Source organism: Fusarium redolens (genome assembly GCF_020744475.1).
Source record: "Fusarium redolens strain MPI-CAGE-AT-0023 chromosome Unknown BKA55scaffold_3, whole genome shotgun sequence".
NCBI lineage: Eukaryota > Fungi > Ascomycota > Sordariomycetes > Hypocreales > Nectriaceae > Fusarium > Fusarium redolens.
The window spans coordinates 2288521-2314859 of record NW_025763666.1 but is presented as its reverse complement, the minus strand read 5'-3'; the positions used below and the strand labels follow the sequence as shown (position 1 = coordinate 2314859).

General features: G+C 49.0%; 8 protein-coding genes across 8 annotated transcripts; 3 read left to right on the top strand and 5 right to left on the bottom strand.

Annotated features, from left to right (window-relative positions):
- Positions 1-150: 150 nt before the first annotated feature.
- On the bottom strand, positions 151-2048 carry BKA55DRAFT_502715 (major facilitator superfamily domain-containing protein; the record flags this gene model as incomplete). Its single annotated transcript, XM_046186948.1, has 4 exons — positions 151-827; positions 877-1389; positions 1443-1494; positions 1545-2048. 4 exons carry the CDS (start codon positions 2046-2048, stop codon positions 151-153), a joined length of 1746 nt encoding a protein of 581 aa, XP_046054131.1.
- A 1538-nt stretch (positions 2049-3586) lies between these two features.
- Positions 3587-7367, bottom strand: BKA55DRAFT_502373 (Gryzun, putative trafficking through golgi-domain-containing protein; the record flags this gene model as incomplete). The annotated part of the gene is made up of 3 exons (XM_046186917.1): positions 3587-5445; positions 5498-7052; positions 7104-7367. The coding sequence occupies 3 exons, from the start codon at positions 7365-7367 to the stop codon at positions 3587-3589; spliced, it is 3678 nt and encodes a 1225-aa protein (XP_046054130.1).
- Positions 7368-7774: 407 nt separating this feature from the next.
- Positions 7775-8401, top strand: BKA55DRAFT_558914 (mitochondrial ribosomal protein L27-domain-containing protein). Its single transcript, XM_046191889.1, has 2 exons — positions 7775-8059; positions 8115-8401. Exons 1-2 carry the CDS (start codon positions 7871-7873, stop codon positions 8235-8237), a joined length of 312 nt encoding a protein of 103 aa, XP_046054129.1. The 5' UTR covers positions 7775-7870; the 3' UTR covers positions 8238-8401.
- Positions 8402-11653, bottom strand: BKA55DRAFT_558911 (uncharacterized protein). Its single transcript, XM_046191888.1, has 3 exons — positions 11451-11653; positions 10306-11328; positions 8402-10259 (listed from the first exon to the last, which is right to left on the bottom strand). Exons 1-3 carry the CDS (start codon positions 11520-11522, stop codon positions 8559-8561), a joined length of 2796 nt encoding a protein of 931 aa, XP_046054128.1. The 5' UTR covers positions 11523-11653; the 3' UTR covers positions 8402-8558.
- A 710-nt stretch (positions 11654-12363) lies between these two features.
- Positions 12364-13039, top strand: BKA55DRAFT_535323 (Pre-rRNA-processing protein TSR2-domain-containing protein; the record flags this gene model as incomplete). The annotated part of the gene is made up of 2 exons (XM_046189692.1): positions 12364-12400; positions 12456-13039. 2 exons carry the CDS (start codon positions 12364-12366, stop codon positions 13037-13039), a joined length of 621 nt encoding a protein of 206 aa, XP_046054127.1.
- A 308-nt stretch (positions 13040-13347) lies between these two features.
- BKA55DRAFT_250419 (uncharacterized protein) lies at positions 13348-14746 on the bottom strand. Its single transcript, XM_046185355.1, has 2 exons — positions 14433-14746; positions 13348-14387 (listed from the first exon to the last, which is right to left on the bottom strand). Exons 1-2 carry the CDS (start codon positions 14607-14609, stop codon positions 13656-13658), a joined length of 909 nt encoding a protein of 302 aa, XP_046054126.1. The 5' UTR covers positions 14610-14746; the 3' UTR covers positions 13348-13655.
- Positions 14747-16476: 1730 nt separating this feature from the next.
- BKA55DRAFT_685855 (glucose-repressible protein Grg1) lies at positions 16477-16883 on the top strand (the record flags this gene model as incomplete). Its single annotated transcript, XM_046198858.1, has 3 exons — positions 16477-16598; positions 16739-16805; positions 16863-16883. 3 exons carry the CDS (start codon positions 16477-16479, stop codon positions 16881-16883), a joined length of 210 nt encoding a protein of 69 aa, XP_046054125.1.
- Positions 16884-20197: 3314 nt separating this feature from the next.
- On the bottom strand, positions 20198-23542 carry BKA55DRAFT_590695 (ribonuclease H-like domain-containing protein; the record flags this gene model as incomplete). The annotated part of the gene is made up of 4 exons (XM_046195129.1): positions 20198-21619; positions 21665-21897; positions 21945-23182; positions 23238-23542. The coding sequence occupies 4 exons, from the start codon at positions 23540-23542 to the stop codon at positions 20198-20200; spliced, it is 3198 nt and encodes a 1065-aa protein (XP_046054124.1).
- Positions 23543-26339: the final 2797 nt, after the last annotated feature.

Below are 26339 nucleotides of genomic sequence, written 5' to 3'. Positions count from 1 at the left end.
CCTCGTACTGTAAGACCACTTTTTATTAACCTCCTATGATATTAGACACTTATTACTACCAGCGCCAAATGCAACCGAGAGAAGAGAGACATCCGAGGGTATCTATGCAAAATTCCAATCGTCAAATTACGAATCGACCCCACAATCCCTTTAGACAGGCACAGCAGGCTCGGGCTTTCTGTCCTCACCGTCAGGGCCCTTCTTGACAGACTTCCATTGGAAGCACAGGCAAGCAATCAGAGCACAGGCAGCACAGGCAAGAGAGATGTAAAAGGTGTCACGAAGACCCTTCATGTACGCATCAAGGACAGTGTCGAGCGCGTCCAGGCGGCCCATCTTTCTGAGAGTCTCCTCAATCTCTGAAGCTCCAGTATTGATGAAGATGGTGGGGTCAATGCCAATGTTATCAGCCTTGAGTGTGTCAATAAGGCCATTTTGGAAGACAGTTTGGGACACAGCCACGAAGATGGCACCTCCAAAGGCTTGGCCGAACTGGACCACGGCGGTGCCGACGGGAACCCATTCCTGAGGCAAAACAGTTTGAATGATAAGGACACCGATCTGGAAACCAGCACCAATACCCAGACCGGCAATTACTTGGTAGCCAAACCACTCCCTGAGAGGTGAATGAACGTCGAGGGTTGTGAGCATGCCACATCCGACAGTGTAAAGAACCATACAGGGGATGATGACATAGTTGTAGTATCCAATGGCGGTGATGAGGCCTCCCGAGACAATGGAGCAGAGGACGGTAGCGAGGAGGAGAGGAAGAATCTTGATTCCAGCCTGGACGGCACTAACACCCTGGATGGCCTGGAAGTAAAGAGCTGGATAATGTTAGTTCGGTGGGAGAGTAGAGAGTGGTCTAGGACTTACAGAGATAGTAGATGAGGGGGAAGAAACCGGCACCAAAGAACATGGCGAAAATGATGGCGGACAAGGTGTTTCGGTTCTTGAACAGACGAGGGGGGAGAGTTCCCTCATCGCCTTTCCAGAATTGAATGCCAATGAAGATGGCAATCATAGCTCCAAAGCCACAGAAGAGGCCGATGATACGCGAGTTGTTCCAGGGATATTCGGCGCCGCCCCATTGCAAAGCAAGGAGCAGGCAGATGATGGCAGGGATGAAGATGGCGGCGCCAGCAAGGTCGAGCTTGCGAACGCGATCCATGAAGGTCATGTTGATAGTGTCCGAGTCGTTGCGGTTCACACGGACGAAGAAAAAGACGATGATCATGGCGAGGCCACCAATAGGGAGGTTGATGTAGAAACACCAACGCCAGGTTGCGTGCTCAGTGAAGGCACCTCCAAGAAGAGGACCAGCAACGGAAGCGATACCCCACATACCACCGACGAGACCAAAGGCAAGAGGACGCTTCTCAAGAGGCACTGGAGCTGTGGTTAGCTATGGTCGTGGAGCTAGTCTGTTGGTCTTGACATACTGATTAGGGAGAGAATAACAATAGATCCAGAAAAGAGACCAGCCGTTCCAATCTAAGAGCACTGTTAGCGAGGAACATGGGAAATAGTGCAAGCATTCTTACTCCTGCAATGGCTCGGCCGACAATGAATGCGACAGAAGATGGCGCAACAGCAGAGATCAAACTTCCAATCTCAAAGATGAAGACAGCAGTGAGATACGCAATCTTAACGTTAAAGTACTTGTAGATAGTTCCGTACATGGGCTGCAAAGCCGTGGTGGTAAGAAGGTAGGAAGATCCATACCACCCAATATCCTTGACACTCTGGAACTGCGCTGTGATGGCGCCGAGTGCGGGAGCGATGATGGTCTGGTCGAGGGCAACGAGAAAGATGGCGAGACAGAGAGATGAGATAATGATGGTAAGCTTTGCAGCGCCAGGATATTGAGGCTGCTCGTCAGCGGCATTGTTGTTGCTGGCGGTTACAGAGCCCTCTTGTTGCTCCTTGTTGTCGGCCGTAGTGTCGAGGATGTTGTTGGATCCAACTTCAGTCTTTTCATCAGACGAGAGACGAGTATCTTCGAGCATTGCTTTAGTTGGCGCCGTGGCGGGTGTAGTCGTAGCCATGGTGATGTTCCAAAATCAAGGTGTTGTAGGGAGAGAGAAAAGAGAAGAACTGGAATATTTTATGCACAAATAATCAATGGTAGCGGAGGTTGTTGTAGTGGAGAGTGCAAACGGCCCCAGGCAACCAAAGCGCGATTGTTTCGGGAAGGGAAAGGGAGGAAGAATAATGCAGCCTTCCAGTGATTGTTTGCTTCTTCCGTCGTTTGCAAGCAAAGAGTGAGGATAGCTCGTGGAAGAAAGAAGGGTTGGAGATGGATGAGCTGAGGATAATAAATAATTAGCTACCTACGTCAGTATCAGTCACTGGCACTGTCAATAGGTTCCCTTGCCATGTGACGGATGGATAGATGGATGGATGCGAAAATCAAGCACCCTACGCTTACCCCTACTCCTTGTCTCATCTCGTGGAAAAAGCCAAAACATCGAAATATCCGAGTACTATTGATTACGATAACGAAATAAACGTCGTGGAGACGCGGCAAGGTATTCGTCCGTGTACCGGCCGGCGACAGTTGCAGCCAGTCAGCAGCCCAAGACATACACGATCAGCGCTTTTGTCCCTTGTTCTCCAGTATAATCGGGCTGATTCTGGTTGCGAGTTTGATACGATAGGCGAGCTGAACTGTCATGCACTCGCGTGGGTCGGACAAATCACCAAGGCCGATGTCCGAAGGGTGGCTTATTGGAAGAGTCATTGATTTGGACCTGTTGTATTATTTGTTGGAAACGTCATGTTTCTCACGCTCGACTCTGCTGTATCACAAGGATATTGCTGCATCGTGATATCCATGTCCGTTATAGACACTTCGACTCTTGATCTTGATAGATACCTACCTACTCATACAGTCTAAATGCTCTCTTCTCGTAACCTCTACGAAAAATCCTTTAATGACATCTCCACAAGGCACACGCTAAAAGCCAAGCCCGATCTTTGACTCCCGGTCCAGTGGCATGGATCCCGTGCCAAGGGCTGATCTCCCATTCTCACTGTGGGACCGACCGCTCTCTTCTGCTCTTGGATTGGCTCGCTCGCTCAATTTCCTCTCGTAAGAGCTGGCCCGTTTCATCTTGTCAGATCCACTTTAGGAGTCCTGCCGTGTTAAGCATTTTCGGATACAACTGGATTCTCCGTATCTATCTCCGGGCTCCGGCGGATCAAAGCAATCTCTCGTGGACATACACGCTCTTTGTTCAAGGCCGACGACCGAATGGACGGACAAGAAGGAATCTGCTTATGGTTTGACTTTGACTTCATCCTTCACGAGTTCACGCACGTTTTGCACGTTACACGTTAAACCAGAAACGCCCTTGCATTGTATTGCCAGTTGTGAAACCTTGTCATTTCCTTATACGTAGTGAGGACCTATACACAGCTTCTGGTCATACAGCCTTCCACCTGTTGTGACCAGATGCGATTTTGTGAAAAAGCTGACATCAATAATCATAATTCACGTGATAACCTCATTTATAACACCCACCATCTATCTGACCCTCTAATGCTTACATTGCTGACTTGATATGCGCAAATTTATAAAAGCTTATGCTCGCTCTTCGGACATCTCTTCTTCGCTCGTCTCCTCTCCAGGAACCCACACTAAAAGTCCTTCCTCGTCGATCTTCATCCCTTCTGTCGGTATTATGCGTAACACTTTCTGGAAATACTTGTCTCGTACCGTCAGTTTCGGCCTTATCCATACTCCATTGACATACGGTAACAACCGATAAGTCGTTGTCCGCCTCGACTGTGGTAATAGGTTCAGTGTTGTCTGCTTTGAACCAGAAAACGCAAAATCCTCGCTCGGTTCCATACCGAGACCAAAGGTAAGGAAGTGATTGGATGGATTTTCGACTGTCATGTCCAGTTGCATCAGCCCTGGCATGCCATCCTCTGTTTTGGTGGCGCGATACACGGACGCCAGCACACGCGGCTCTGTGCCCAACACCAGATATTTACCAACAGGCATGGTTGTTGTGTTGACTGCTCCATCGCTGCGGTTCTGACGTTGCCATCTTATGACGAATGCCAATTCGAGTGTTACGGGGTGTCGATCTTCCATCGTGAGCTTCTGGGCTATTAGATCGAATTGTGCCTCATGCATCGTCTTAGGGGCAACGATGACCCCTTCTTGTGACACATTCGGCCCCTGGCTCACGTTGCATCTTGCACCACCAACGCATGAGACCACGTTGAGATCCATCCCAAGGACCTTCAGGTCTTCTTGGGCGAATGATGCATAGTGGCAAAGTAGGCACCACTTCTGCGTGAAGCCTCGGGCAACACCCTCTTCCGTATCTCCCAGTCCCTCAGAGTCAAAAAGGCTTGGCCATGGTTCAGGGTGAAGTCGTGGAACCAAATCGTAATTTGCCTCAAATGCATTCACAACAATGAGCTGAACTGTCAATAATTGCATGATCGGGGTTGCAACGTCTGAGTCTAAGTGGTACGACGTCTTCAAGTGCAAATCAAATGTCGTGGGGCCCGGTGCTGGATCTATATGAAGCACCATCTTGACTGATGATGTGCTCTTTATGGCACCCAAAGGAAGTCCCAGGATTTTGGCCTCCTCTGTGGTTGCTTCGGCGCTGCCCTCGTTGCCATCCGTCACCACTCGGATTACTGGTATTTCTTTTCCAAATAGGTGAATATCCAATTTAGCAGTAGCGGATTCGTCTTCGGCATTGATCAACTCGACCTCCAACTCGATGGCCTCGTTTGCGTAGTACTGAGCCAAGGGTTCCAAGAGTTTGATCTCCATCTTTGGCGGCCGAGGCTGAATGCGGATGGTACCTGCTTCTGGACGGCTACTCCTGGGTTTCGATGAGCCCTGGATATACCAGCCAACAATGGGATGTGTATCACGAATTCCAAGTTTAGCATCAAGATTGAAGCTCGAATTGCTGTGTGAGAGTGTGACGGACGAGGCCGTGGCAGTGCCTGGCTCCCTCAAAGGAATTTTCATTTCGAAAACTCGCGTTTGGCCAGGCCGGAGTGTCAGGTTGGAAGTTCCATTGAGCAATGTCGGCAATTCATCTTCAGACCCTTCAGCGTAGTCTTCCTTCAGCGATAATGACAAAATGGAGACTTTTGAGCTTGATGACGAGTCCTCGTCTTCTGAAGCCCCTTGCTCCAGTAGTATTGGTCTGAGACTCCCACTGAACTCGACCCTCAAGGACTCAAATGAGATCGGAGCAGCATCGAGAAACGTGTGAGAGGTGAGCGCAAGCTGTGCGGTACATGTCTCGCCAGCCTTGCCCTCTTTATTCCGAAACACGAAAGACGCTGAAATGAACGAGCCCGTCTTTTCGTCGGTTAGACTAATTACGGGCTTCTCCTCTGCTGGAATTCCTTCAAGTGATCTGGTGATGTCGTAATGCCACTGCGGTTGCCGCACAAAACCTGGTCATGGTTAGAAACACTACTCTCCAGATTATGAACCGAAGACACTCACTGTTGCTCATGAGCTCCCAATCCGCAGCAACCACTAGGTCTGCACGCCGGGCTCCCATGGCGATTCTTCGCAAAGTCAAACACAGGTCCTCTGATATATTGAGCCAACCCTCCGATCTGAACGCCACATCCTCCCAGAATGGTAGCAGGGTTTCCACAGCATCGTCCCATTGTTTCAAGTTGGCGAACTCCCTTGCACACTCCAATGATATCTCAGCCGTCAGGCGTTTTTGCCTTCGAGCTTGAAATTGTGAGCTCGCCGCTTTGAGACAATCAATGACCAATTGTGCATGGTTTACTCCTTTGCCCGATATGGGGTATTCTTGGTACGGCTCTGGGCACATGTATGTATCGTATGCGAAGGCCTTGCTGGCTACCGATGATGCGGGAGTTGTATCTGGCGAATTCCTATCCTCCTCGGGTATCTGATGCGCAAGTTTCCGGCGAGCCACAAGATGGCGTGCCGCTATGCGATACCAGTAGCCTGTATGGTGCAGCAGCTCCCATGGTGACACTCGCTCGCCCAGTACAGACTTATCGGGCGGGACATACAGAGCTCCCGTTGCTGGCGCCAAAGCTGGCAAGCCTACTCTTTCAATCAGATTTGCCATAACTGTAGCCCACCGAGCTTCCCAGGCCTGCCACCCATAGTTGTTAGTCCCTCGCCCGCGTCGATCGACAAAATCGGCAATCCGCTCTCGATGCGAATGCCACATTCTAACAGCCAACGTAGTTTGGCCCAGCCACAAGTGACATCTTAAGCATCGGATAGCTATGACATCCGCCAAGAGTCGGGCCTCATTCCAGCGAGGGCTCCAACTGGGGATTATGTCCAGCACATCCTGTCCAAGAAGTACCTCGTATGCTTGTTTGAAAAATTGCAGCGCCGCATCTGTCTCCTGTCGGAATTCTGCGAATATGGCTGACTTGAAATCGTATCTGAAATTCCAGTCTGGGAGCGAGAGAGTTTGGGATGTCCCGGTCGTAGGTGGCACGGTCGGTTGAGGTGCTATTCCACGCGATCGCTTCTTCCTGGCATGTCGTCCAAGATCCCGGTAGTATTCCACAGCTGAAGTGTATAGCACGCCCAGGACGTTATCAACAACCTGTTTTAGATCGTCCTGCGACTCCTGCGATGGGATGTAAAAGACCGACTTTGGGTCTAACGCTGTCCCTCTCCGTATGTTCTCCAGTCTCTCTTGAATTCCTTCGGCCAACGACAGAGGAGCACCTTCGCTGTCCGCAATCAGAACAATCGCTAGCCGTGTCTTGTATCCTGAACGTAATAAAGCACTCTTGAGATTGTTGATATCGGACTTAATATGGTTATCTTGAAGCGTCATGGAATTCGGGTCGCTCGTGAGGGGGTAAAAGCATAGGTACACACTAGGAACTAGGTCTTGGTGCTTCTTGATCCATTGCGCATCAATGTGACCATCCGGATATAGTGCCGATACTGGACTTAGCGGGGAGAAGGGTGAGTGTAAAGTCGGGTGTTCGCTGAGCGGTTCGATACCTTCTGGAAGACGGGCTCGACGAGGCGGTAATAGAAACGACTGTCCCGCATGTTAGAACAAGGCCTTGCGTATCACCCCGCGCAAACCTACTCTCCCTGTAGTCCTAATCCGAAATCTGTATGGCTCATTTCTTTCGAAGGCACTCCACGACTTTGCGCTAGCATCAACATCCTTAAAGTATTCTGCCAGAACCTCTGCTTCTTCGCCCCCGATAGGTGGTAGCTCTGATCGGAGAAGGATGCTCTGTTCCTTTAGCTCTGCGCTCAATGGGAGCTCGTTCGTCTCGGAGTTAAGGCCAGCGGCCACTAGAAGGGGGACATTGTGGTCCAAACTTCCCGTCGGATACCCATCCATGGTGGATATTTTGAGATGTCGAAGGCATGGGTTCGTGACGGCGAAGGTAAATTGAGCTTAGAGCTGATGTCGCCAGACGACGTTAGCCATCCTTGTCCATCGCAAATGCCCCTCGTTAGCGTAGCAGCCCACTTACATGGCTCAAAGACATGAACAAGAAACCGCCCAGCGATAATATGCTCCTTTTTGAATGCAGAAGAAATAGAAGCAACGTTTTCAGGCTTTTCAAGCCGTCTTTAAATCAAATCGACATCATCAATCACCTAAAGACTGTTCAGCAGCGATCATATGAACGATTGGCCGTTAACGGCACCCCTGCAATCCATCGGGAGCTCCTCCGGAACCGGAACAACGCCAATCGCCGAATCTCCAAAACTTCAAGATCAACCTTGCGACTGCGACGCCAGCGCCAATTGACCACGGAAATCCCCCCGTACGCACCGCCTCCGACCGACGAATTTTCTAATAACGGATCCGATCGTTCCTATCTCTAATTTTGCATCATGAGACCTACACAAGCCCTGTCGGTCGGCCGATACCGCCACCTCAGACTCACAACCAAGGATGTTGGAAAGGGCTTCTACAAGGGTAACCGAACTGGTTCAATGGGTCGACACACAAAGTACGGAGGCTACGTTATCGAGTGGAACAAGGTCCGAACATATGCTGTACCGCCGCTGAAGGATTTCAAGGTGAGGATCGACTGTTGTTGGTGATTTGGACGGAAAGCTAATCGTGGTAAAATAGCTTACACCCTTCGTGAGCCGACAAGTCAAGGCGGAACCTGGTGACTATAAGGGTCTCGATAAGGGTCCTCAAGATCCTTACTTCTACGTCGAGCAATGGAAGCGATTCAACGGTGTGGATTAGACGGGCAAAAAGGGCGGTGGCCATAGAATATTGGTTGATTTCTCAACAAAAGGCGAATCTAGGATGCCATGGAGACCGGGAAACTCTGGCAAGGCTGTATATACCCGTGTACGTTGTACCACCATGTATGATTATGGACTCATTCGATCAATAACGAAAAAACACTTGAACACTCCTATTTCCTGTGAAATGTTGACTATGGATATTACTTACGAACGAAACAAAATGACGATAACGATTGTGCTTTGACACGGGGATATCCTGATTGAACAAAACTGAACAATTGACTGTATCCAACCTTGCGCCAAAAAGAACTCCTTTTTATGATTCCTCCTCTTTCTTGACTCGGGGCAGCTCCTCCTGAGCCGTGACAAATGTGTCTAAGCCAGGTCGCTCTAAAGGCGTGGCAACCAAGCCAGCTTCGTCGTTTATTCCATTCTTCTCCTTTTCCACTTCGTTTTCCTGGTTTTTCTCGACTGGTTCTGAAATCTGAATATTTGGGCTCATGGGCCTCGAGGTGGGCATGGCGGTAACATTCGACTGCAGGGTCTTCATACTGGCAGTGTCTGCCTCCCTTTTAAGGCTGAATGGGACTGCTGTACCGTCGAGGAATGGTCGCTTGCCTGCAATCTCAATAGTTGGTGCATCTTGAGAAGTAAGCTGCGTTGATTGAGAAGGCTGAGTAGAATCATCATCATGAAAGCTTGGACTCATAGGTCGTGAGCCTGGAAGTTGTGTGACGTTGGACTGAAGCGTCATCATACTAGCCGTCTCGGCATCCTTATTAAGACTAAACGGCAGTGCGATGCCATCAAGAAACGGTCTCTTACCAGCTACACCAGTCTCCGGCGCATAGTCGGGACTGAGTAAACTGGGCTTGGCAGCTTCTTGCTCCTTTCGCTGCTCTATGAGATGAGCAACTGGCATATCCTCAGTGATGGGCTGGCTACCCGTCTGGTTCTCGTCGGTGACTACCTTGGTGTGGGATCGGCTTCTTGCTCGGTTCGGCTGTGACCGTGATCTATCTTGTCCTTCGATATCAGCAAAGGAGCGAGCTCCTTCGCCCTCAGCACCAGTGGCAACTCTTGTTTCTGGCTGTCCAGCTGCCTTCTTCTCTCGTTCGACTGTCATCTCATCGTGCTTAGAACCCCAGAGTGACCACATTGCCAGACCCCAGCTCTTCTGTTGTTTCTTGCTTCCTTCTACCAGCTTTGAATCAACGCGCCGTCGGCCAGCCAATGCAGTCGGAGGAGGGCATTCGCCAGGACCATAATCATGGTAGCCGATGGCCATATCGCTCACCATCTTTTTATGGACCTTGGCCTTGTTTGATGCATATCTATGATCCCACTGTTCCTTCTTGGCCAGCCATTTCTTAACTGTTCCCTCCTTTACAACTCCAACTGAAGCAGGTTCCATACAGCATGCTGGCAACTCAGCCTCAGGGGCCAGTGGGAGGGTAGCACCATGACGAGTGACTCGTTGACGAATCATGTGGTTCTTGAACGGCGGGAGAGGGTCGCCAGCCTTTCCAACTCGGCCAGGCTCCGAGTGAAAGTCTGACTTTTCTGTTTCTGGGGTTTTGGGAGCGTTTTCTTTGGATTCGCTATCGGACCCAGATTCAGAGATGACTGATATATCGTCGTCATCGAGAATTTCGATGCCACGTTTCTGAGCTCGAGCGAGGGCCCATGCACCAAACTGGGCAACAGACCTGTACATGTATTTTGCGGGACGAGTGAAACTTAGTGTTGGTGCCACATGACAAAGATCATCCCATACTTGGAGTTGTACATCGGTGGGCTTGTACTTTTGCAACAAAGCTCTTCCTTCTGGGGTGAGAGCTTCTTCCGGGGACGCATATTTCTCAGGGTTGGCACATTTGTGAGCCAAGTATATCTGCTCATCTCGTAGAATCTCCCCTCCTCCGACCATGATCAGAAGTGGAGGGAGGCCACCTAGTGTAGGTTGCATGACTGGGCTGACAAGAGGATGTGCAAGAAGCTCGTTGGTGGTATACATCTGAGGTTGTCAGCTTCTAGTCAAACTCATCTTCTACGAAACCTACCTGAATCTGATCTTTTAGCTTGACGAGTTGGCCGTCAATGGTGACAGAGAGGAGCTTTTCAGGGTTGATGGGAATTCCACCATTGATCCACTCCGATCTTGATGAAGCATCTGACGGTTCTTTCTTTGCAACTGGTGCTTGCTGCTTCTCCTTAAGTTCATGCTTGCCAGGCGTCTTCTTTGTCTCGTTTTTCTTTTTCAATGCCTCTTCTCTCAACATCACAACATCGTCCTCGTTCGGCGGTGGCCATGCTTTAGAAGGCTTGTGGTGAAATCCTGCCTGTGGTATATAATCAAAAGGTGCCTCGCCTGCAACGCTGGGGAACGAGTGTGTCAGGTCAACCCATGGGCTGATGAGGATAGCACCAGCAGGCAACGGGAGCCCTTGATCGCGTAGAACACACAAAAGAGACATGACCATTCCGCCGCCTGCAGAATCTCCAGCCAAGACAATAGTCGTAGGATCTTGAACGGTAAGCAGATGAAGGTAAGCTGCAAGACAATCGTGAAGGCCGCAAGGGAAGGGAAACTGCGGCGAAAGGCGATATCGAGGGGCGAAAACGCGTGCTTTGAGCTTTCGAGCATGTCGCTGCATTTGATATCGATGTTCATCAACACTACCAAAGTAGTATGCGCCTCCATGGATATACATCATGACGCGCCGCGTTTTTCCTCCGTTTTGCTTTCGCTCATAGGCATCTGCGCGCATCTCAATCCATTCCGCGTCGAGAGGAGTCGCAGGTTTCCGCCATTGCCACCACTTCTCGCCGCCGACTTGCTTGATACCGTCAAGACCCAGTTGTTTCTGAAGAAATTCAGCGGCGCGTGTCAATTGATCCTCGGCGATGGTGACATCTTCGACTTTGACCCATTGAGGATGCGGCACCCATTGCGCGGTGAATGCTTGGAGTTCTTCAACAGTGTGGTGTGATGCATACTCGAGGAATGATCGGATCAGATGGAGACCTTCATCGTAGGATAGATGCGCAGTTGGACGTTGTCGCAAAGGCTTCCTGTTGAAATACTAGAGGTTCTGAGTTAGTTCCTTGCGAAAAAGGAAAGCAATCTCAAAGTGTAGGGAGGATGGTGTTTTCGTCCCCTCTACTGGCTTGGAGATCGATTACACAAAATGATGAAAGTACGTACATGAGAGAACAAAGTCGAGACGACAGTGGGCGTCACAGCGAATGACACCGAGGTGGTGTTGAGCGAGTTCATGGCTGTCACTCACTCGAATCACCAAGTACTTCGATACACAACAGGACAATCAGTGGCTTGAGTCGCTATTAAAGACGCGCCATGTGCCATGGAATGGAAGAGTTCAGTTCAATTCAGCTGGACAACAGGCTCAGCTGAACCCAAAACCTAACCAATTGCTAGTAGGGGTCTCATGATGTCATTCTTTGATGAGATGCACCCAATTCCTACCCCTGACTCCACGGAACCGGGGATGGCTGATGGCTGGACGGAGATAACAAACTTAAACATTTATCCTAAAGGGATAAAAATACTCAGACAAATTTACGATAACTTGGGCAACGCTAGGATGACCTCAGGAAGCCTTTGGTCGGTTTATTTTAGAATCTTGATTAAACGACCTTAGTCTTGTTGCTTCCATTCCTGTGGGAACGGGTCGTTTCTGCCTTCTGCATGCAGCGAGTCGCTGGATGAAACCTGACTTTCATTTGAAGATGGCCTGTGCTTTTGGTTTGTGGGGAGATTTGCAGCCAAGAATCAAGGTCGAGAGACTGAAGACCTATACAAAGCACAATATAGAGTTGGAAACTCGGTCAAATCGGAAAATATGCAGTAATACTAAGAACCTTTCAGTTCACATATCGTATTCCTTACATTTCTTATTAAATAATGCACTTGATGTTATTACCAGGTATTATATAAAATTAGGTCGCTCCCTGATGATCAAGGGACACGCAAGATTGAATATGTGGGCCCTGGCTTGGGCCGTGGCGGGTCCAATCAATAAAACACCAAAAATTTTATGCAGAGCCATCTTCCTCAAATTGCCCCTCCAAACCCCGCCAAAACTATCACCACAATCATGGCCTCTACAGAACCCGCGCAGCTGCCTCCAGCGGGTGAGTCGAAACATTTACTTCAGACTATGCACAGAGACTAATTCAAATCTTCTAGCTGAACGCCAATCTGAGTTCGAGCAAGCCGTCGCATACGCTCTTCACCTCTGGCCTGCACTTACACTCTCAGTCCAGAACGGCTGGGGTGGTCCCGACTCTGCCGACAAACGCGATTGGTTTGCCGGCGCCGTTGTCGAACTCTTCCCAGAATATACCGATACACCTCCCAAGAATGGAAAAGCCCCCGAGGATCCTGATCTAGAGGAGGTTGAGACTGTCCTGCTCCAGGTCATGGTTGACGAGTTCGAGGTTAACGTCGATGACGATTCAGGCACAGAAGTTGCCGGCAATATTCTCCGAGCTCGCGCGAGCTGCACTCTCGGAACATTCGACGAGGTCAAGGCTCTGCGCACACGCTGGCTGAACCGCAAGGGAACAAAGGTTGAGGGTATCTTCAAGAAGGCTGACGATGCCGATCAGGATACAGACTGGGAGAGCGACGAGGATGATTCAGAGGATGACGAGGGTGGCGCTGATGTTGAGATGGATGAGGCTCCCCCTCTGGTTGCGGTTCCTAAGGAGAAGTCCCAACCTCAGGTCGACGAGGATGGCTTCACGATGGTCACTAAGAAGAAGAAATAAATGCAACAAAGGCAAAAATAACAAAAATGAGGAGCATCGAATATCAGACACGAGTTCTTGGTATTTATACCCATCAAGTTACAGGCTCTGGTGCTTTCAACATGCCACAATGGTTTCACTAATTCCGAACGCCAAACTGGACAGCGACAATCCCATCCTTTCAAACATATACTGGACTTGTTCAACGTCTATTCCCAGTCCTCGTCGCTATCTGAGTCATCATCACTGTCATCCTCCTCATCGCTGCTCTCCTCCTTCTTCTTGGCGTCCTTAGGATCCTTGGGGCTATTGGGGGTCTGTGTTGTCTTGCCAGATGCCGCACCAACAACATCGTAGCTAGCCTCACTATCCGCCTGTGACTTCTCGTCGTTTGACTTGCGGGGCTCAGTTGGCTTCAAGAGGGTTTTTGCAGGTTGGGTAGTGGTGGTAGTGGTGGAGGGGGCAGCAGGGGTAGTCTTGGGCTGGTCCTTGGGTTCAACCTTGGTCTCAACCTTGGTCTTAGCCGCGGGTGTACTGGTATCATCGGAGGCGTCAGAGTCATCATCGTCGGAATCATCATCACTCCAGGCAACATCATCCTCAGCGGAGGCAGCTGTCGATTGTTAGCAAGGCACTGTTAAAACCCAATTGACTCACCCTTGAGAAGATCTCGTCGTCTAGCCTCGGCTGTCTCAATACCATGACGAAGGAAATAGTAGCGTTTCCAGAAATCAACGTAGGGAACTTGGTCAGGAACCAACCTCTCCATAGTAGCTCGCAAGTCGGGGAATTTCTGTAGATCATCGTTGATTTCAGGTGTCTTCTTATCAGCATCAAATTCCTTTGACCACTCTGCGTAGTCAGCACTGTTGGGATCTTTTGTAAAACTCTCCGTTGATGTGTGAATAACGTGTAGTTGAGCATCAAATCTCGATGTATGAATGACACGCTTGCCTTGAGCATCCTTACTCTCGAAGAGGACAGTGCCGCTCTGGTCAGACTCCTGCGGAGGTGCAATACTGACGGCATCACGAAGGAAGTTCCGGACATTGCCGCCAAACTTGATAAGGGCCTCATCAGCGGCATCCTCGGCTTTCTGAAGGTCCTTTAACCTCTTGGCAGCTTCTGCTCTAAGCCGAGCCAGGGTGTTCTCGGACTGTTTGGCCTCTGATGAACCATCCTGTGATGCCCTAGGTGTGGTGGCCTGATCATTCTCACCGTCTCTGGAGCTTTCGCCGCCAGTCACGGTGTTGAGTGAAAGGTTTCTTGTATGGCTTAGAATTGTTGATCGAAGGCCAGTGAGTCCCTTTGATGCATCTTCACCTACTTCCGCCAACTCCTTGGAGGCTTGTGTGTATACTGATTCGCCCTAAGCATGTTAGACGGGCAAGGGTTGAGAGCTGAGACCTCATACCTGCTTAACAACGTTGCCAAAGAAGCCACCAATCCTGGCACCCCAAGGGCTGTTGGAAAAGGCTTTATATGCGTCTTGGAGGTCCTCATTCAGTGTTGACTGAGGTTGAGGACTCTTTGGCTCTTCCGTCTTCTTAGCGTAGCCATCTTCTGTGATATGATCATAAGCCAGATCCATGGCGGCTCGCTATTGTATCGCTCTTAAGTCGATATAAGTCAAGACTATGATTTAAGGCCCCAGTATGAGGCTTTGTGAGTCTTTTAATCCGTTAATGGTCAGTTTATTTGATATATCCTGTTGTCTTGAATATCCCTTGGACTTGAGCCTCCTGACCGCACCTGTGGCGGGGTCCAATGGCTGCTGTGCACGGGCCAATGCTCACGTGAGGGTACTTTTGCTCGCTCTTGGCTCCTTGCTACCCTATAGTTGCTCGACTTTGTTGTCATCTTTACAATTTTTTATGTCTTCTATTAGCTGTTGTTGCCCGATATTTTGTAAGTTTAATGATTATATCTTTCAATGGCTGTGCTTCTTGTATGTATAAATATGCTTTTTGTATTGAGGTTTCTCGTGCTTTCTTAAGTCTTCACTGAGCGTCATCGTTTAAACCTTTGAACGTCAACCTCAAACCAACCCCCAACTCCCAGTTGTGACTTTGTCAACAACAAGATCATCAATACCACCGAAACCAAGCTCTATTACCAATGACGACACATGAAAACTTATAGTGAGAAGCGTTAACTTTCCAAGCCTCACGATCATTGAATTGTCCTTTGAGGCCTTGGTCAATAAGGAGAGCAGCTGAATCAGAACGTTATTTCGAATTGACCTTGAGGGTATACCCCGCAAGCAGGAGGGGGTTAGCATTCAGTTCCTTGGCGAATGCTTTTCAGTTGAGCTTAAACTTCCATTTCAGCTCACAACGCACTCATTGATCGGTTCCTGTCATTCAAACTGTCACTGACGTATCTATTGCGCAAGACAAGACTGTGCCTAGTCCTGGGGGAACCCTTGTTTCAGGACCCTCAATCCTTGGAGAAGAAGATGGTGTTGATACCCTTAGAAGATCCTCAAGGTTGGACCCTTAATCCGTCATATTCCCGAACTTTATCTCATCGAATTTATTTACATTGAAACCGAGGTTACCGACGATATTATGACATGTTTATCCTCAGGCAACCGAGGGCATGCCTTGTTTACCAACATTGACGTCGATATATCTCGATCGTCGGCTTCAAACGGGCAAAATTTCCGTCTAAAAGATCAGTTGACCCCGATCGCGATCTGAGAAAAAGCCTAGAACGAGCCATGACAGACGCCAAAATGCAGCTCGACGTGTTTGGATTGGCTTCAGTAAAAGGGGCATTGGATTGGCTTTGATCTTGATGTCCTCACAAGATGAGCTTCAACAAAGTCATGTTGTCATTGCGCATGAAGACATGTGGTCATCAACCAATCATGTAGCCGTCCCTGAGCCAGGGGATCCATACTGGCAGTCCTCTAGCTTGGAGCCGCAAGTTGCCTGCAGTGATCATCAAGCTTCCCGTTCCTCGGTCTATTTATCAGCCAATCATATCGAGGGAATCACAAGTCAGTCAAGACCACTCCCCGGAGCGAAACAATAGTGGGTTTTGCGGCGCTGGGCAATATCTTGGCTTTTCCCATCCTTGCGATGACGTAGTGTGCAATGCAGCTTCACCCTCCAGACTGCTCCAATAGCGCATCTGACGTCACACACGATCGCGATCTGAGAGGCAGATGCAATGCCCCTCCTCACCAAAGTGCATTTTGCTAGAGAAGCCACAGTGATTCACTGTGGGGTTCTATCAGGAGCTACCTCCGGAGCTCTCTCTGCCTGCTCCTTCTTGCCCACGCGTGCCTGCATCTTCAAGGTTGATCACGGGCAATCAACGTTCTCTCCAAGCAATACTTAAACCCCCTCTCCTCCCACTTCAACCTCTTCTTCTTTCATCATCAAACACTCTCATCTTCAATACAAACACTCACAAACAACAACCAACCCAAACCACCAACCACTATCACAATGGAGTCCCTCAAGCAAGCCGGCAACTACGTCGCTGAGACCGTTCAGCAGGCCACCTCTGGTGCTTCCAAGGAGGCCAACAAGGAGGTTGCTAAGGACGGCAACGTCCCCATCTCCACCCGGTAAGCACCTTCCTCTCCACCCAGATCATACACGAGTGCCTCATGGCCTCAACAACACCATCACATCTTGAGCCTCCATCAAGCCCACTCAACACCACTTCACCCCTCGATAACAATATCTTGCTAACATATCTATGCAGTGCCACGGCTGCGAAGGATGCCCTTGGCGACAAGATTGACGAGACCACTCACGACAAGAAGGCCGACGTAAGTCGTCCTGGAACACGATCGATTAGATTACACAAGACTGACTTAAACCCCCAGGTCCACCGCGAAGCCATCTAATTTTCTCCAGTATTTCGGATCGACATGGAATCAGCATGAATCGACATGAATCGGAATGGCGTTGAAAGGGAATAGCGTTGGGACTACATAGGCTGTATTCACCTACACCTAATACAAACAGTCAAACACCAGAAATATCATAAAAAGCATAATGAAGTGAACATGTTGTGATTTGGAGCTCGAAATACATCCGGCGCATAAACGGAAGTGGGATCTGTCTTGGTAGATTATAAGCAGACCAGCTCCGCATCAGACGTAAATATTGTTGTATTGTTTTACGCCGGGGTATTCCTGTAAGAGAGACGTAAATATTGGATCGGGCGAAAATGTGTCTAACGGGAAGATATTCAATGCTGAGGCCACGACTGACAACTTGCGCAAGGAATTAGAAGTAGTTTAAAGGAGTAATGTCAAAAACATAGCTATACTGTAGATTCTGAACTGTGATCTTGCTCTGGCAAAGGCATGTCTGTTCATCTGCGTACGATGATGGAATGGCACAATGAGGTAACTCACTGAACAATCTCTATCGCTTTACTTCGGCCATGAGCAAAGATGTAAATTCTCGTCCACAGACGAATAATACAATCAGTTGTTGGCATGCAGACGTCTTCTGTAACTCTACACCCACATACATTCGTTTTCTCAGCTTGGTTTATTTGTCCATATTTGTTTGCTGTCCGTGGATGCTCTTTAGATGCAATATCATCGCTATCTACGGTTGAGAATAGCCTGTCATATCCAAATCGCACGTGGCTCTTCTCTTTCTCTGTTGTTCAACTCTCCTGTACCTCCTCTTGTGCGCTGAATCTATTTCCGATCCGCCGGCCTCTCAACTCACATTTTTGTACCTAGAATTGGTCAATTTATTGTGAGTCACAATACCTGTGCACCTGAGGATTCTCAACATAATTGTTTTGTGACCTACTGATACAGGTAGCACAATGTCTGCTGCATCATCTCCACTCCCACCTTCTAGCTCTGACATACCTCTGTCCATTTCCCTTCCTCCCCTGTCCTCGATTGTTCCTGATTCGTTCGTCTATCGAAGACGCCGGCTCCAACAGTATGACCCCCTAGCAAGACCAACTCTATCTCAGGCACTGGACCTAAAAGACTACGCATCCCATCATTCACGCAGTCGGAGTGTGCCGACAGACGCGACCACGGCTGGCATTAGCCCCGGGCGTCTGCCCGAGGATGAAGCTCGTGGGTATCATATTGGTCTCTCTGCTGGTCCTAAGCTTTCCGCCAGAACAAGTCACAACCCTTGGAGAATACTTCACCGAGGTGCCCACGGGGTGCCCAAAACTCGCGGTGTGATTGAAACTATTCAATCGTCAACCTATGGAATGATGCTTCTGCCCACTGGGGAGCCGATTTCGTGAAGAGATCAAGGACATTGAATGAACAGCCATTGACATTCTTCGTGTTGGACTTGCCTCTGAGACAGAAGCAGAAAAGTCTGTTAAGGGTCCTGTGAAATTCCCGATCTCCGTGCAGCTTGGATCCTCCTCTTCACAATGTCGAACTAGAGTCAAGCTCAACACGGTCTTCCTGGGACACTAGCATTGCCGTTTCGCTAGCTTGCCGCCGAATACTAACTACATGAACACAGGCTATTGGCCATGGAAGTTTAGATGATAGAAGCCTGGCTTGCGGGACGTAATACCACGGATGCGAGCCCACACTTTACTTCAAATGCTATTGTCACGCCATTCGAGGTATCCACAGAGCTTGAATTCTAGTGTACTTGAATCGCCAGTGGGAGCTTCCCGTAACCTGAAGGAACCAAAGGCATCGCCTTGGGGTTCAGGGGTTTGGAAATAATCAGGTAAAGGAGCCATAAAGCCCCCCTAAGCTCATCGCCGATGGGCAGCAGCATTGGATCCCTCATGTATTCATTTGGACCAAGCAAGTCATCAACTTCTATCTACATCCAGAGTTCGAGCGACCTATGCTCTTCTCGGAGCTGATGGCTGAGGTGGTTTGTTCCTCGCTTGAAGCCAGGTCCTAGAATGGTTGTTGACTGTCTGGAACGCAACGCCGATACCTTTGCTTTTCGCGGAGGATAGTATGGCTGTGAGGTGCTATACACAGTCATTGTGACCTCAAGGGATTATTCTTCACGCAGAATGTTTAAATTGTCTGATGCAATTAATCGGAACAGTATCATGCATACGAAAGTTGATGGTTGACTGACCGTTGCTACCCCTTAGACGTATTCGAGAATGAATGCTAAATAAGAGTCTGACGAGAGCAATATTCCGTTACTTCCCACAAATTCAAAACAAATACAAATTTGGTGCCACCTTCCACGACAAGCCAGCAGGCTGAGCTGACTGGGAAGCTAAACGATTTGCAGACGAAGAACTTGCCACTAACCAAACATGCAATGCTAGAACCTGAAGTCTCTCGTGAAAAGAATCGGGCAATAGGTTCAAGAGAACGTGCAAACACAATTCAAAATACAGGAAGTGTTAACTTCAAGGCCATCCGCCATCAACACCGTGCTGATATTGCGCTAAACAAGCTCTTGAAACTTGGGGGAAACGCAGAGAAGGCCGAGACCTTGTGGTTCAATGTAACTTTACAAGGCGAGATTGGCTCAGCAAACATAATATCTACGAGTCAACTTCCTGATACGTTCTTCCTTGGCTGCTTCGACCTCAAGGTCTTCGAAATTTATGATTAAGGTACTTGGATGATGTGTTTGATAGGAATACCTTGCGGGTGAATAACTTGATGGACCTGCTGGGAAATTTGCTTTATTCGAAAAGACCATCGATAGTTTCAATCAAAACGGTAATAGCCGTGGTTGTATTGATTGAACTCCTGATCACCGTGTCTGGAGATCGAGGTAGTTTGCTATGACCCTATCAACGCAAGTCAGGCTTTTCATCTTGGGATGCTTTCAGATGGACTCTCACCGAGCTCGGATGTCACCCTCTCTTCATCAAGATGGGGATAGAATATGGGAGACTTGGACAAAACTCAATATGATGACTTCTACTCCAAGAATACTGATTTGCCACAAAAGACTCTTTTAGAGGCAAAATGATAGGACCCAAATGCGTAATTTCTTACTGTCTTGCCGATTTCTGTTTTTTTATCAAAATCGATTGACAACCTAGAGCTACGTCGCTATTTTCCATGTAGAGCAACGATACTAAAATCGCTATTAAAAAAAAAAAAAGCCCTTGTGTTTCTGTCATTAGCCCAAATGAATAGCAAAACAATGTCCCTCTGTTAGCTCACCAAACGACGATCCTCCAGAAAGCAATATGCGCGAAGTCTTCACGAGCCACAGCACTTTAGATATAGTACATGGAGTTGATCAGTCTAGGGTGGACTGCCTTGCCCTTAGCCTGGGCTGATCCAGCAGTGACGACGCTATCCCCGTCACTCTCCTCGAAGAACTCAGGTCGATGAGCTCGAGCGCGAGTGCAGACAATGTCCGCATAGTAGGCCGGAGGGCAAATGCTCACAGCCTTGGTGGCCCGTCCGAACAGGTAGCAGAGCTCGTGAGTGAATTTCTCAAGCTCGTTGGCTGCCTCGCTCTTGAACTTGGCTCGGAAGATCTCGTCAATCAAAACAGTGTAGTGCGCAGGACGGGCAGTGCCCTTGATGCTTGCGTGGGCGGTGAGATAAAAGTCCCAGTACCGAGCCTCCGTGATACCTCGGTCGACGACCGTGCCGTTCTGTATGTTGTGGTTCTTCTCCATCGCGTTTTCGTTGGAGGCGGGGTAGAAGCGAGTCTGGTGTCGCTTGACAGAAACGATGATCGAGATTTTGGGAGCCTTGTTCTTGGGGTATTTGGCATTGCACGCAATGCGGATGCGTGGCAATTCTGTGCGAAGAACTTGGGCGAACTGGCCAGTGGACACACCGTCGCGGAAGATGACGATGTTCTCGGGCAACTCCTGTCGGTTGTGTTTTTGCCAAAGCTCAAGGCGCGACTTAAAAGCTTCGGTCAAGGTTTCATCAAGCATCTCCTGCTTGGACGACTGCTCCCAGGAGTAGGCTGGCCATTGCCCCATGTCCCGGTCAACAGTGGCCACCAAGCCAACCAAGCTGGGTGCAGCGTCGCTCTTGTCGGCAGACATGTTGGTCGGGTGTGTAACGTCGTATCCAACCACCATTGTTTTGCCTTCTTTGATCAAACCGACCTCATTGTGAAGTTTGTGGTTGACACCACCAGTCTTCAGGTTCCACTTGAGAGCAACATTCGCGAAATACTGGGGATTTCCCTTGCGCAGCTGGAAACCCTGAACACAGATGGTATGAATACCATAAGTACAGTCGCCAAAGGTTTTGATCTTGCCATAGGTTTCCGAATCAGTTGAGTCGAGAATCACAAGAATGACCTCAATCTGGTTGCTCTGAGCCCAACCGAATACCTTTTCGGTATCCCGGCTATTGGCCGCCTCGTGTGGCGGTGGAATAGGGTCGTTGACAGCGATGTTCATGGTCTTCTTCATGAACTGAGAGAACGCTATAACCGACTGTGATCCCACGGCCTCAGATCTAGGGCTGGACAAGATGTTGATGTAGGTCCATTTCTTGACGGGTTGGCCGGGCTTGACAACCTTGACATCTCTGAGGTTCCAAGCTCCATTATGCGGGTCGACAGCTTTGGATTTCTTCTGCTGGTCGAGGTATGCAACTCGAGGCACGGTGAGAACGCGTCCTTGAACCGTGAGGAGCTGCCGACCAACTTGAATGCCGAAATGACCCTAGAGAAGTTAGCATTTTCCACCTCCGAATTTCACAAAACATACCAGTGTGTCATCGTCGAGCCCAAGCGTTTCTCGGGCATCCGTAGTAATGGAGAGAGCGTTGGCGTATGGGGTTCGGCAAGCAAAATTCACCATGTCTGTTGACTCGGCGCCATTGAGCTTGGCCTTTACTGACTGTCCAGGCTGGATCTCGAGGAACTCAGCAGGGACAAAGGTAGGCTTTGCGGCAGTGCCAACATTGAAAACAGGATAGTTTGCCAGATTAACGTTGTACTCTAGATCACATGTTAGATCAGTATCGAACGTGGAGGGTGAAACATACTTTGTTTGTAGAAGTCTGCGACGGTAATGTACCGGCTGTTACCCTCATCTTCCAGCCAGAAGCTCACATCTCCCGGCCCAACCACAAAATCTGTCGTATGGCGGAACTTGGGAGGCTTATCGCGACATTGTTTGTTGATATCACGGATCGACACCAGGCCATGAATTGCCTTGGATCTTCGAACTTCCTTATTCCCATATTTGGTCCTTATCCAGACGCGGGTCTTGGGAAGAAATCTGTTGAGTAGTTTCAACTTTCTGGCCATGTGAGGTGACTGAGTCGCATTAACCTCGAACCCGTCAAAGAACGCGGCACAGGGGCCGTCAATCTTGAAGACACCATGGGTGACATTGACGTTCAAGAGAAGGCGGCCAGTGGCCAGGCGAACGGATTGGAAGTAGCCGCGCGCAGCTTTCAAAGCTCTGTCTCTGCCCAAGATAACCTCATTCCGGCGGCTATCGCTCCCAAATGCGAAGAAGCGCGAGCTCCCCACAGCGCTGATCTCGTCAAGCTTAGACCGTGGGCCAAAGCCGAAAATGACGTTCAGGGCATCAATGACATCCGGGAACTTGGGGAAGGTCATGGCCTTGGAAGGATCGTTGCCATCATCAGAGGCGCCAGTCTTGGAGTTGACGTACTTGAGCATCTCATCAACACGAGCCTCTGCAGGGCCATTGAAAACAACTTCGAAGACATCTGTCTTTTCGGAGCCTGCCGAAGAGAGCATGTTGAACCGAATAGTGTTGTCTTGCTCAAGATTGAGCTTGCGCAACGAGATGAGCTGTGGCTTGAACTCAGTCGCGAGGAGTAGGTTTTTGTCCTTCTTGGAGAGTTCATTGAGAGCTTCCTTGATAACAAGGTAGAGCTTGCGGCCCTTGACCTCGCGAGGGCCAGACTGTTGAGACTTTCCGGGTTTGCCGCCCTTCCCCTTAGTCTTGGGGGCGCGCTCCTTTGTCTCTTCCTGCCCTTCAGGAACGATCTCCTTGACAGTCATTGTGTATTTGTAGATCACGGGAGCTTGAGTTTTGACCTGATAGTAGTTCGCCCAGAGTGTGACGGGAGTTCCTTTACTGCCAAAGGCAGGTCGTGGAGGAAACTTTCCTAAGTTCTGCTTGTCTTCCATTGACAAGTTACCCATGTTGGAGGTGAGCTGAGCGACAGAAGTGACTTGGTTTCTCACGACTTCATCTTCAAGCTTTGTGATGGCCGCATCTGGTTGGGGAACAGAATCTCCCACACTGCATAAGTTAGCATTGATCAACGACAACACATCTGGTATCAGATAGAACATACGTGAAGACAGCAGGTCCTTCAGGTTGGCCACTGAAGCCGCCTCGGCCGCCACGACCACCTCGTGGTCCTCCCCTTCCACGGTGGTGACCTCCGCGACCACCTCTAGGGCCGCTGAAGCCGCCGTGAAAGTCACCGCGGCCTCCATCGCCATGACCTCTGCCGCGGAAATTGCCATCGCCTCGTCCTCTTCCTCCTCTAAAGTCAGAGGAACCAGCAGGGCCACCGCGTCCACCACCACGACCATCTTGATAGCCACCGCCACGTCCTCCGCGACCACGCCCACCACGACCGCCTCGGTCTGCCATGGTGATTGGGGTTGAGATAGTCAAGAACTACAGGGTAGCAAGACGTAAAGGGCAGCGAGCGATACTGATTGTCAAAGTTGTTGAAAAGAACCAAGCTCAAAAGACTGTCACTTGATGATGATGAGAGAAGAATGAAGGGTTTGATGAGTAGGTATGAGTGTGTGAGAGTGTAAGTTTAGGAGGAGGATTTGGGCAGCTTTATGTGAAAGGCCCGGAGAGAGGATCGAGAGGCTCTTTGCAGGTGCCTCCAGTGTGAATCAGTGCCAAAGCAGTCACAGCCTTGTTTGCTGTGACACAGCCTGGCTTTCTGATAAGTGACTGATTGACTGAAGGCAAGAGTGGCCTAATCACGGCCTCTACCTAATTGACAAGGAGGCTTGTCGGTAACAGCTGCAGAGGCGGGAGGACTATCACGGCAGCTAGGGAGCTCGCCCGGGTCTGGTGGAGCAAGCTGAAGCTAACCGACACTAAGTTAATTCTTAGGTGCGCGGGGGGATAATTGGTTCAAGTTCAATTGACAGAGAGCAAACTTGTCAAAGCGAGTGAAAACATAAGAAAAACATGAAAGGGAAGAGTTAAATTTCGCGCTTTCTTTTCTCTATGCGCCAGGCTTTGTTTCGTAGCCCTTAGAATGGTCGGCCTCCCAAGGTTGCCATGACGTTATACGTCGTGTCTTAGTTCCGCTGGGCTAACGAGGCTTTCCAGCTATCATTAACCTTCAATGATAACCGTTTACCCTGGAGAAACTCAATCACACCCATCTTTTCACCATTGAAAACATAAGTCACTTGCAGGTACCATATGCTCGGATCTTGTGTTGATGCACTGTAGGATTTCCCTTTATCAGTTCAGCCATGTTACGGAGACTGATAGATGCCCAGAAGCATTCTGGACAACCAATCTTGCGTCTAAATGGCAACCCCTGCCTTACAAGCATATACTCTAATAGTTGTACAGTTGTTGTTGGACAAGATTTCCGCTAGCCATCCCGTGCTCAGCCATCATCAAAGAACCTAGGGTCTGTGTTTGTTCCACTGGATCTTGGTACGCCTGTAATCAGGATTCGTCCACACGATTTCCCAGATGCGAGACCAGTCCTGCGGGCTCGGATAACCAAACATACAACACATGGTCGTTGTTTGAGTTTGAACAATTAGAGGCACATCATATCGCACAAGGGGACTTCCTTTATCATTGACCTACTGCCTACCTTAGGTATTGCTTGCTTTATGCCTGAATCTTTGCTTACATTGACTTATAAACTGCATAGATGTGCTGTGTAACGTGAAGCATATCATGAAACTTAGAACCGAAATGACACTCTCGATTGTTCTGTTCAAGACCTCGGAATCTCGGTCTCTGGCGACGTTACCATTCTTAGTAAGAACTTATGTATTGATCACCTCATTCTCGGTATCCTACACTCCTTTATAGTTGGAGTAATGCTCGGCTTCCCGCATAATTCCAAACTCCAAGCAAAACACACTGCAAGCTATCATAATGTTCTACCACAGTTTGAACAATGTAAATATTCGCCATGTCGTTCATTCATGTTGGTGCATCTTTCTGGACACCATAGAACCAACAGCCTGGTAGACACAGACAGACTTCAACAAATGGGCTGCCCAGAAAAAGGCTCTAATAATCACCTCAAGACTCTTCTTATGATCCCAATACATATAGAACAAATCAAGGCACCTGTCATCTCGTATCCCAAGAACCCCAGGAGTGAGAATATCACCAATCAACCTAAGAGATACCATGTGCACCGGTCAACGCGGCTTCTACATCTGCCCCTGCAGACGCGCCCAATGCCCCAAGAAAGGGATAGTTGCTCACAGACTTATCACTCACGGGCATGTGTGCAAGATCGAAGTAGACACAATTGCTTGGGACATATGCGAATGGTGGATTGCGAACGGACCTCCAGAACAGGTTCTAAACCGATACCTCAAGCCCAGCTGCCAATATTTCACATGGCACACCCTCCTCATTCCTACGGCACTCTGTGCTGAGTGCCAAATTACATGTATCGAGATCAAAGAGGAGCATGGCAGCAGCGACAAGAGATCATATAGAAGAGGAAGAGACAAGGGTTGGTAGCAGAGGCATCAAATCTTCGTTTTGGTCAATTAGACGCCCAAGTTCAAGTGTATCTCAGATATGGAGACTCAATAGATGCGTTACTCAGTGGAGGATTTTATGTCAGAACAAAGCCTAGTATGGTCGTCCTCTCTCTTTTCGGCATAATTCTCTTCCCTGAGAACATGTGTTAAATAGTACTCAAACCTCCTTAGACTTGTGCACAAGGCCAACGCATGTCACTCACAGCTTTTCACGGACCATCAAAGTGCGTCGCGTGAATGTCATTTGTCACATTTGTATTTATGATATAGCAAATGGCTGGGCAAGAAGCACTCAGAAGTGAACAAAAGACCTTGTGAGTATCCAGGTTTCTCGCTCTCTAGGAACTACTCCGAGAAGATTGGACGGCATGATTTTATTCAGCCTTTCACTCCAGACTCATGAAGGCAAATTGAAAGGTCATATTTGAAATATTTGCGTTGAAGATGATTGCAACAAATAGATTTCTATGTTCAAGCGACGGTAGTTTCGAAGTAGGTCATGTGAAGGTATCATTTGTGCTTCTCGTAGCAGAAATAGAGTGCTTCCAGGGATGAAATTGTACACATATGGGGTCAATATCAAAGACAAAAGACGGGAAGCATCTTGGCCAACGTTGCACAGATGCATCAACCGGTGTGCTACGTGGCCATCGCAGTCACACCATAGTGCA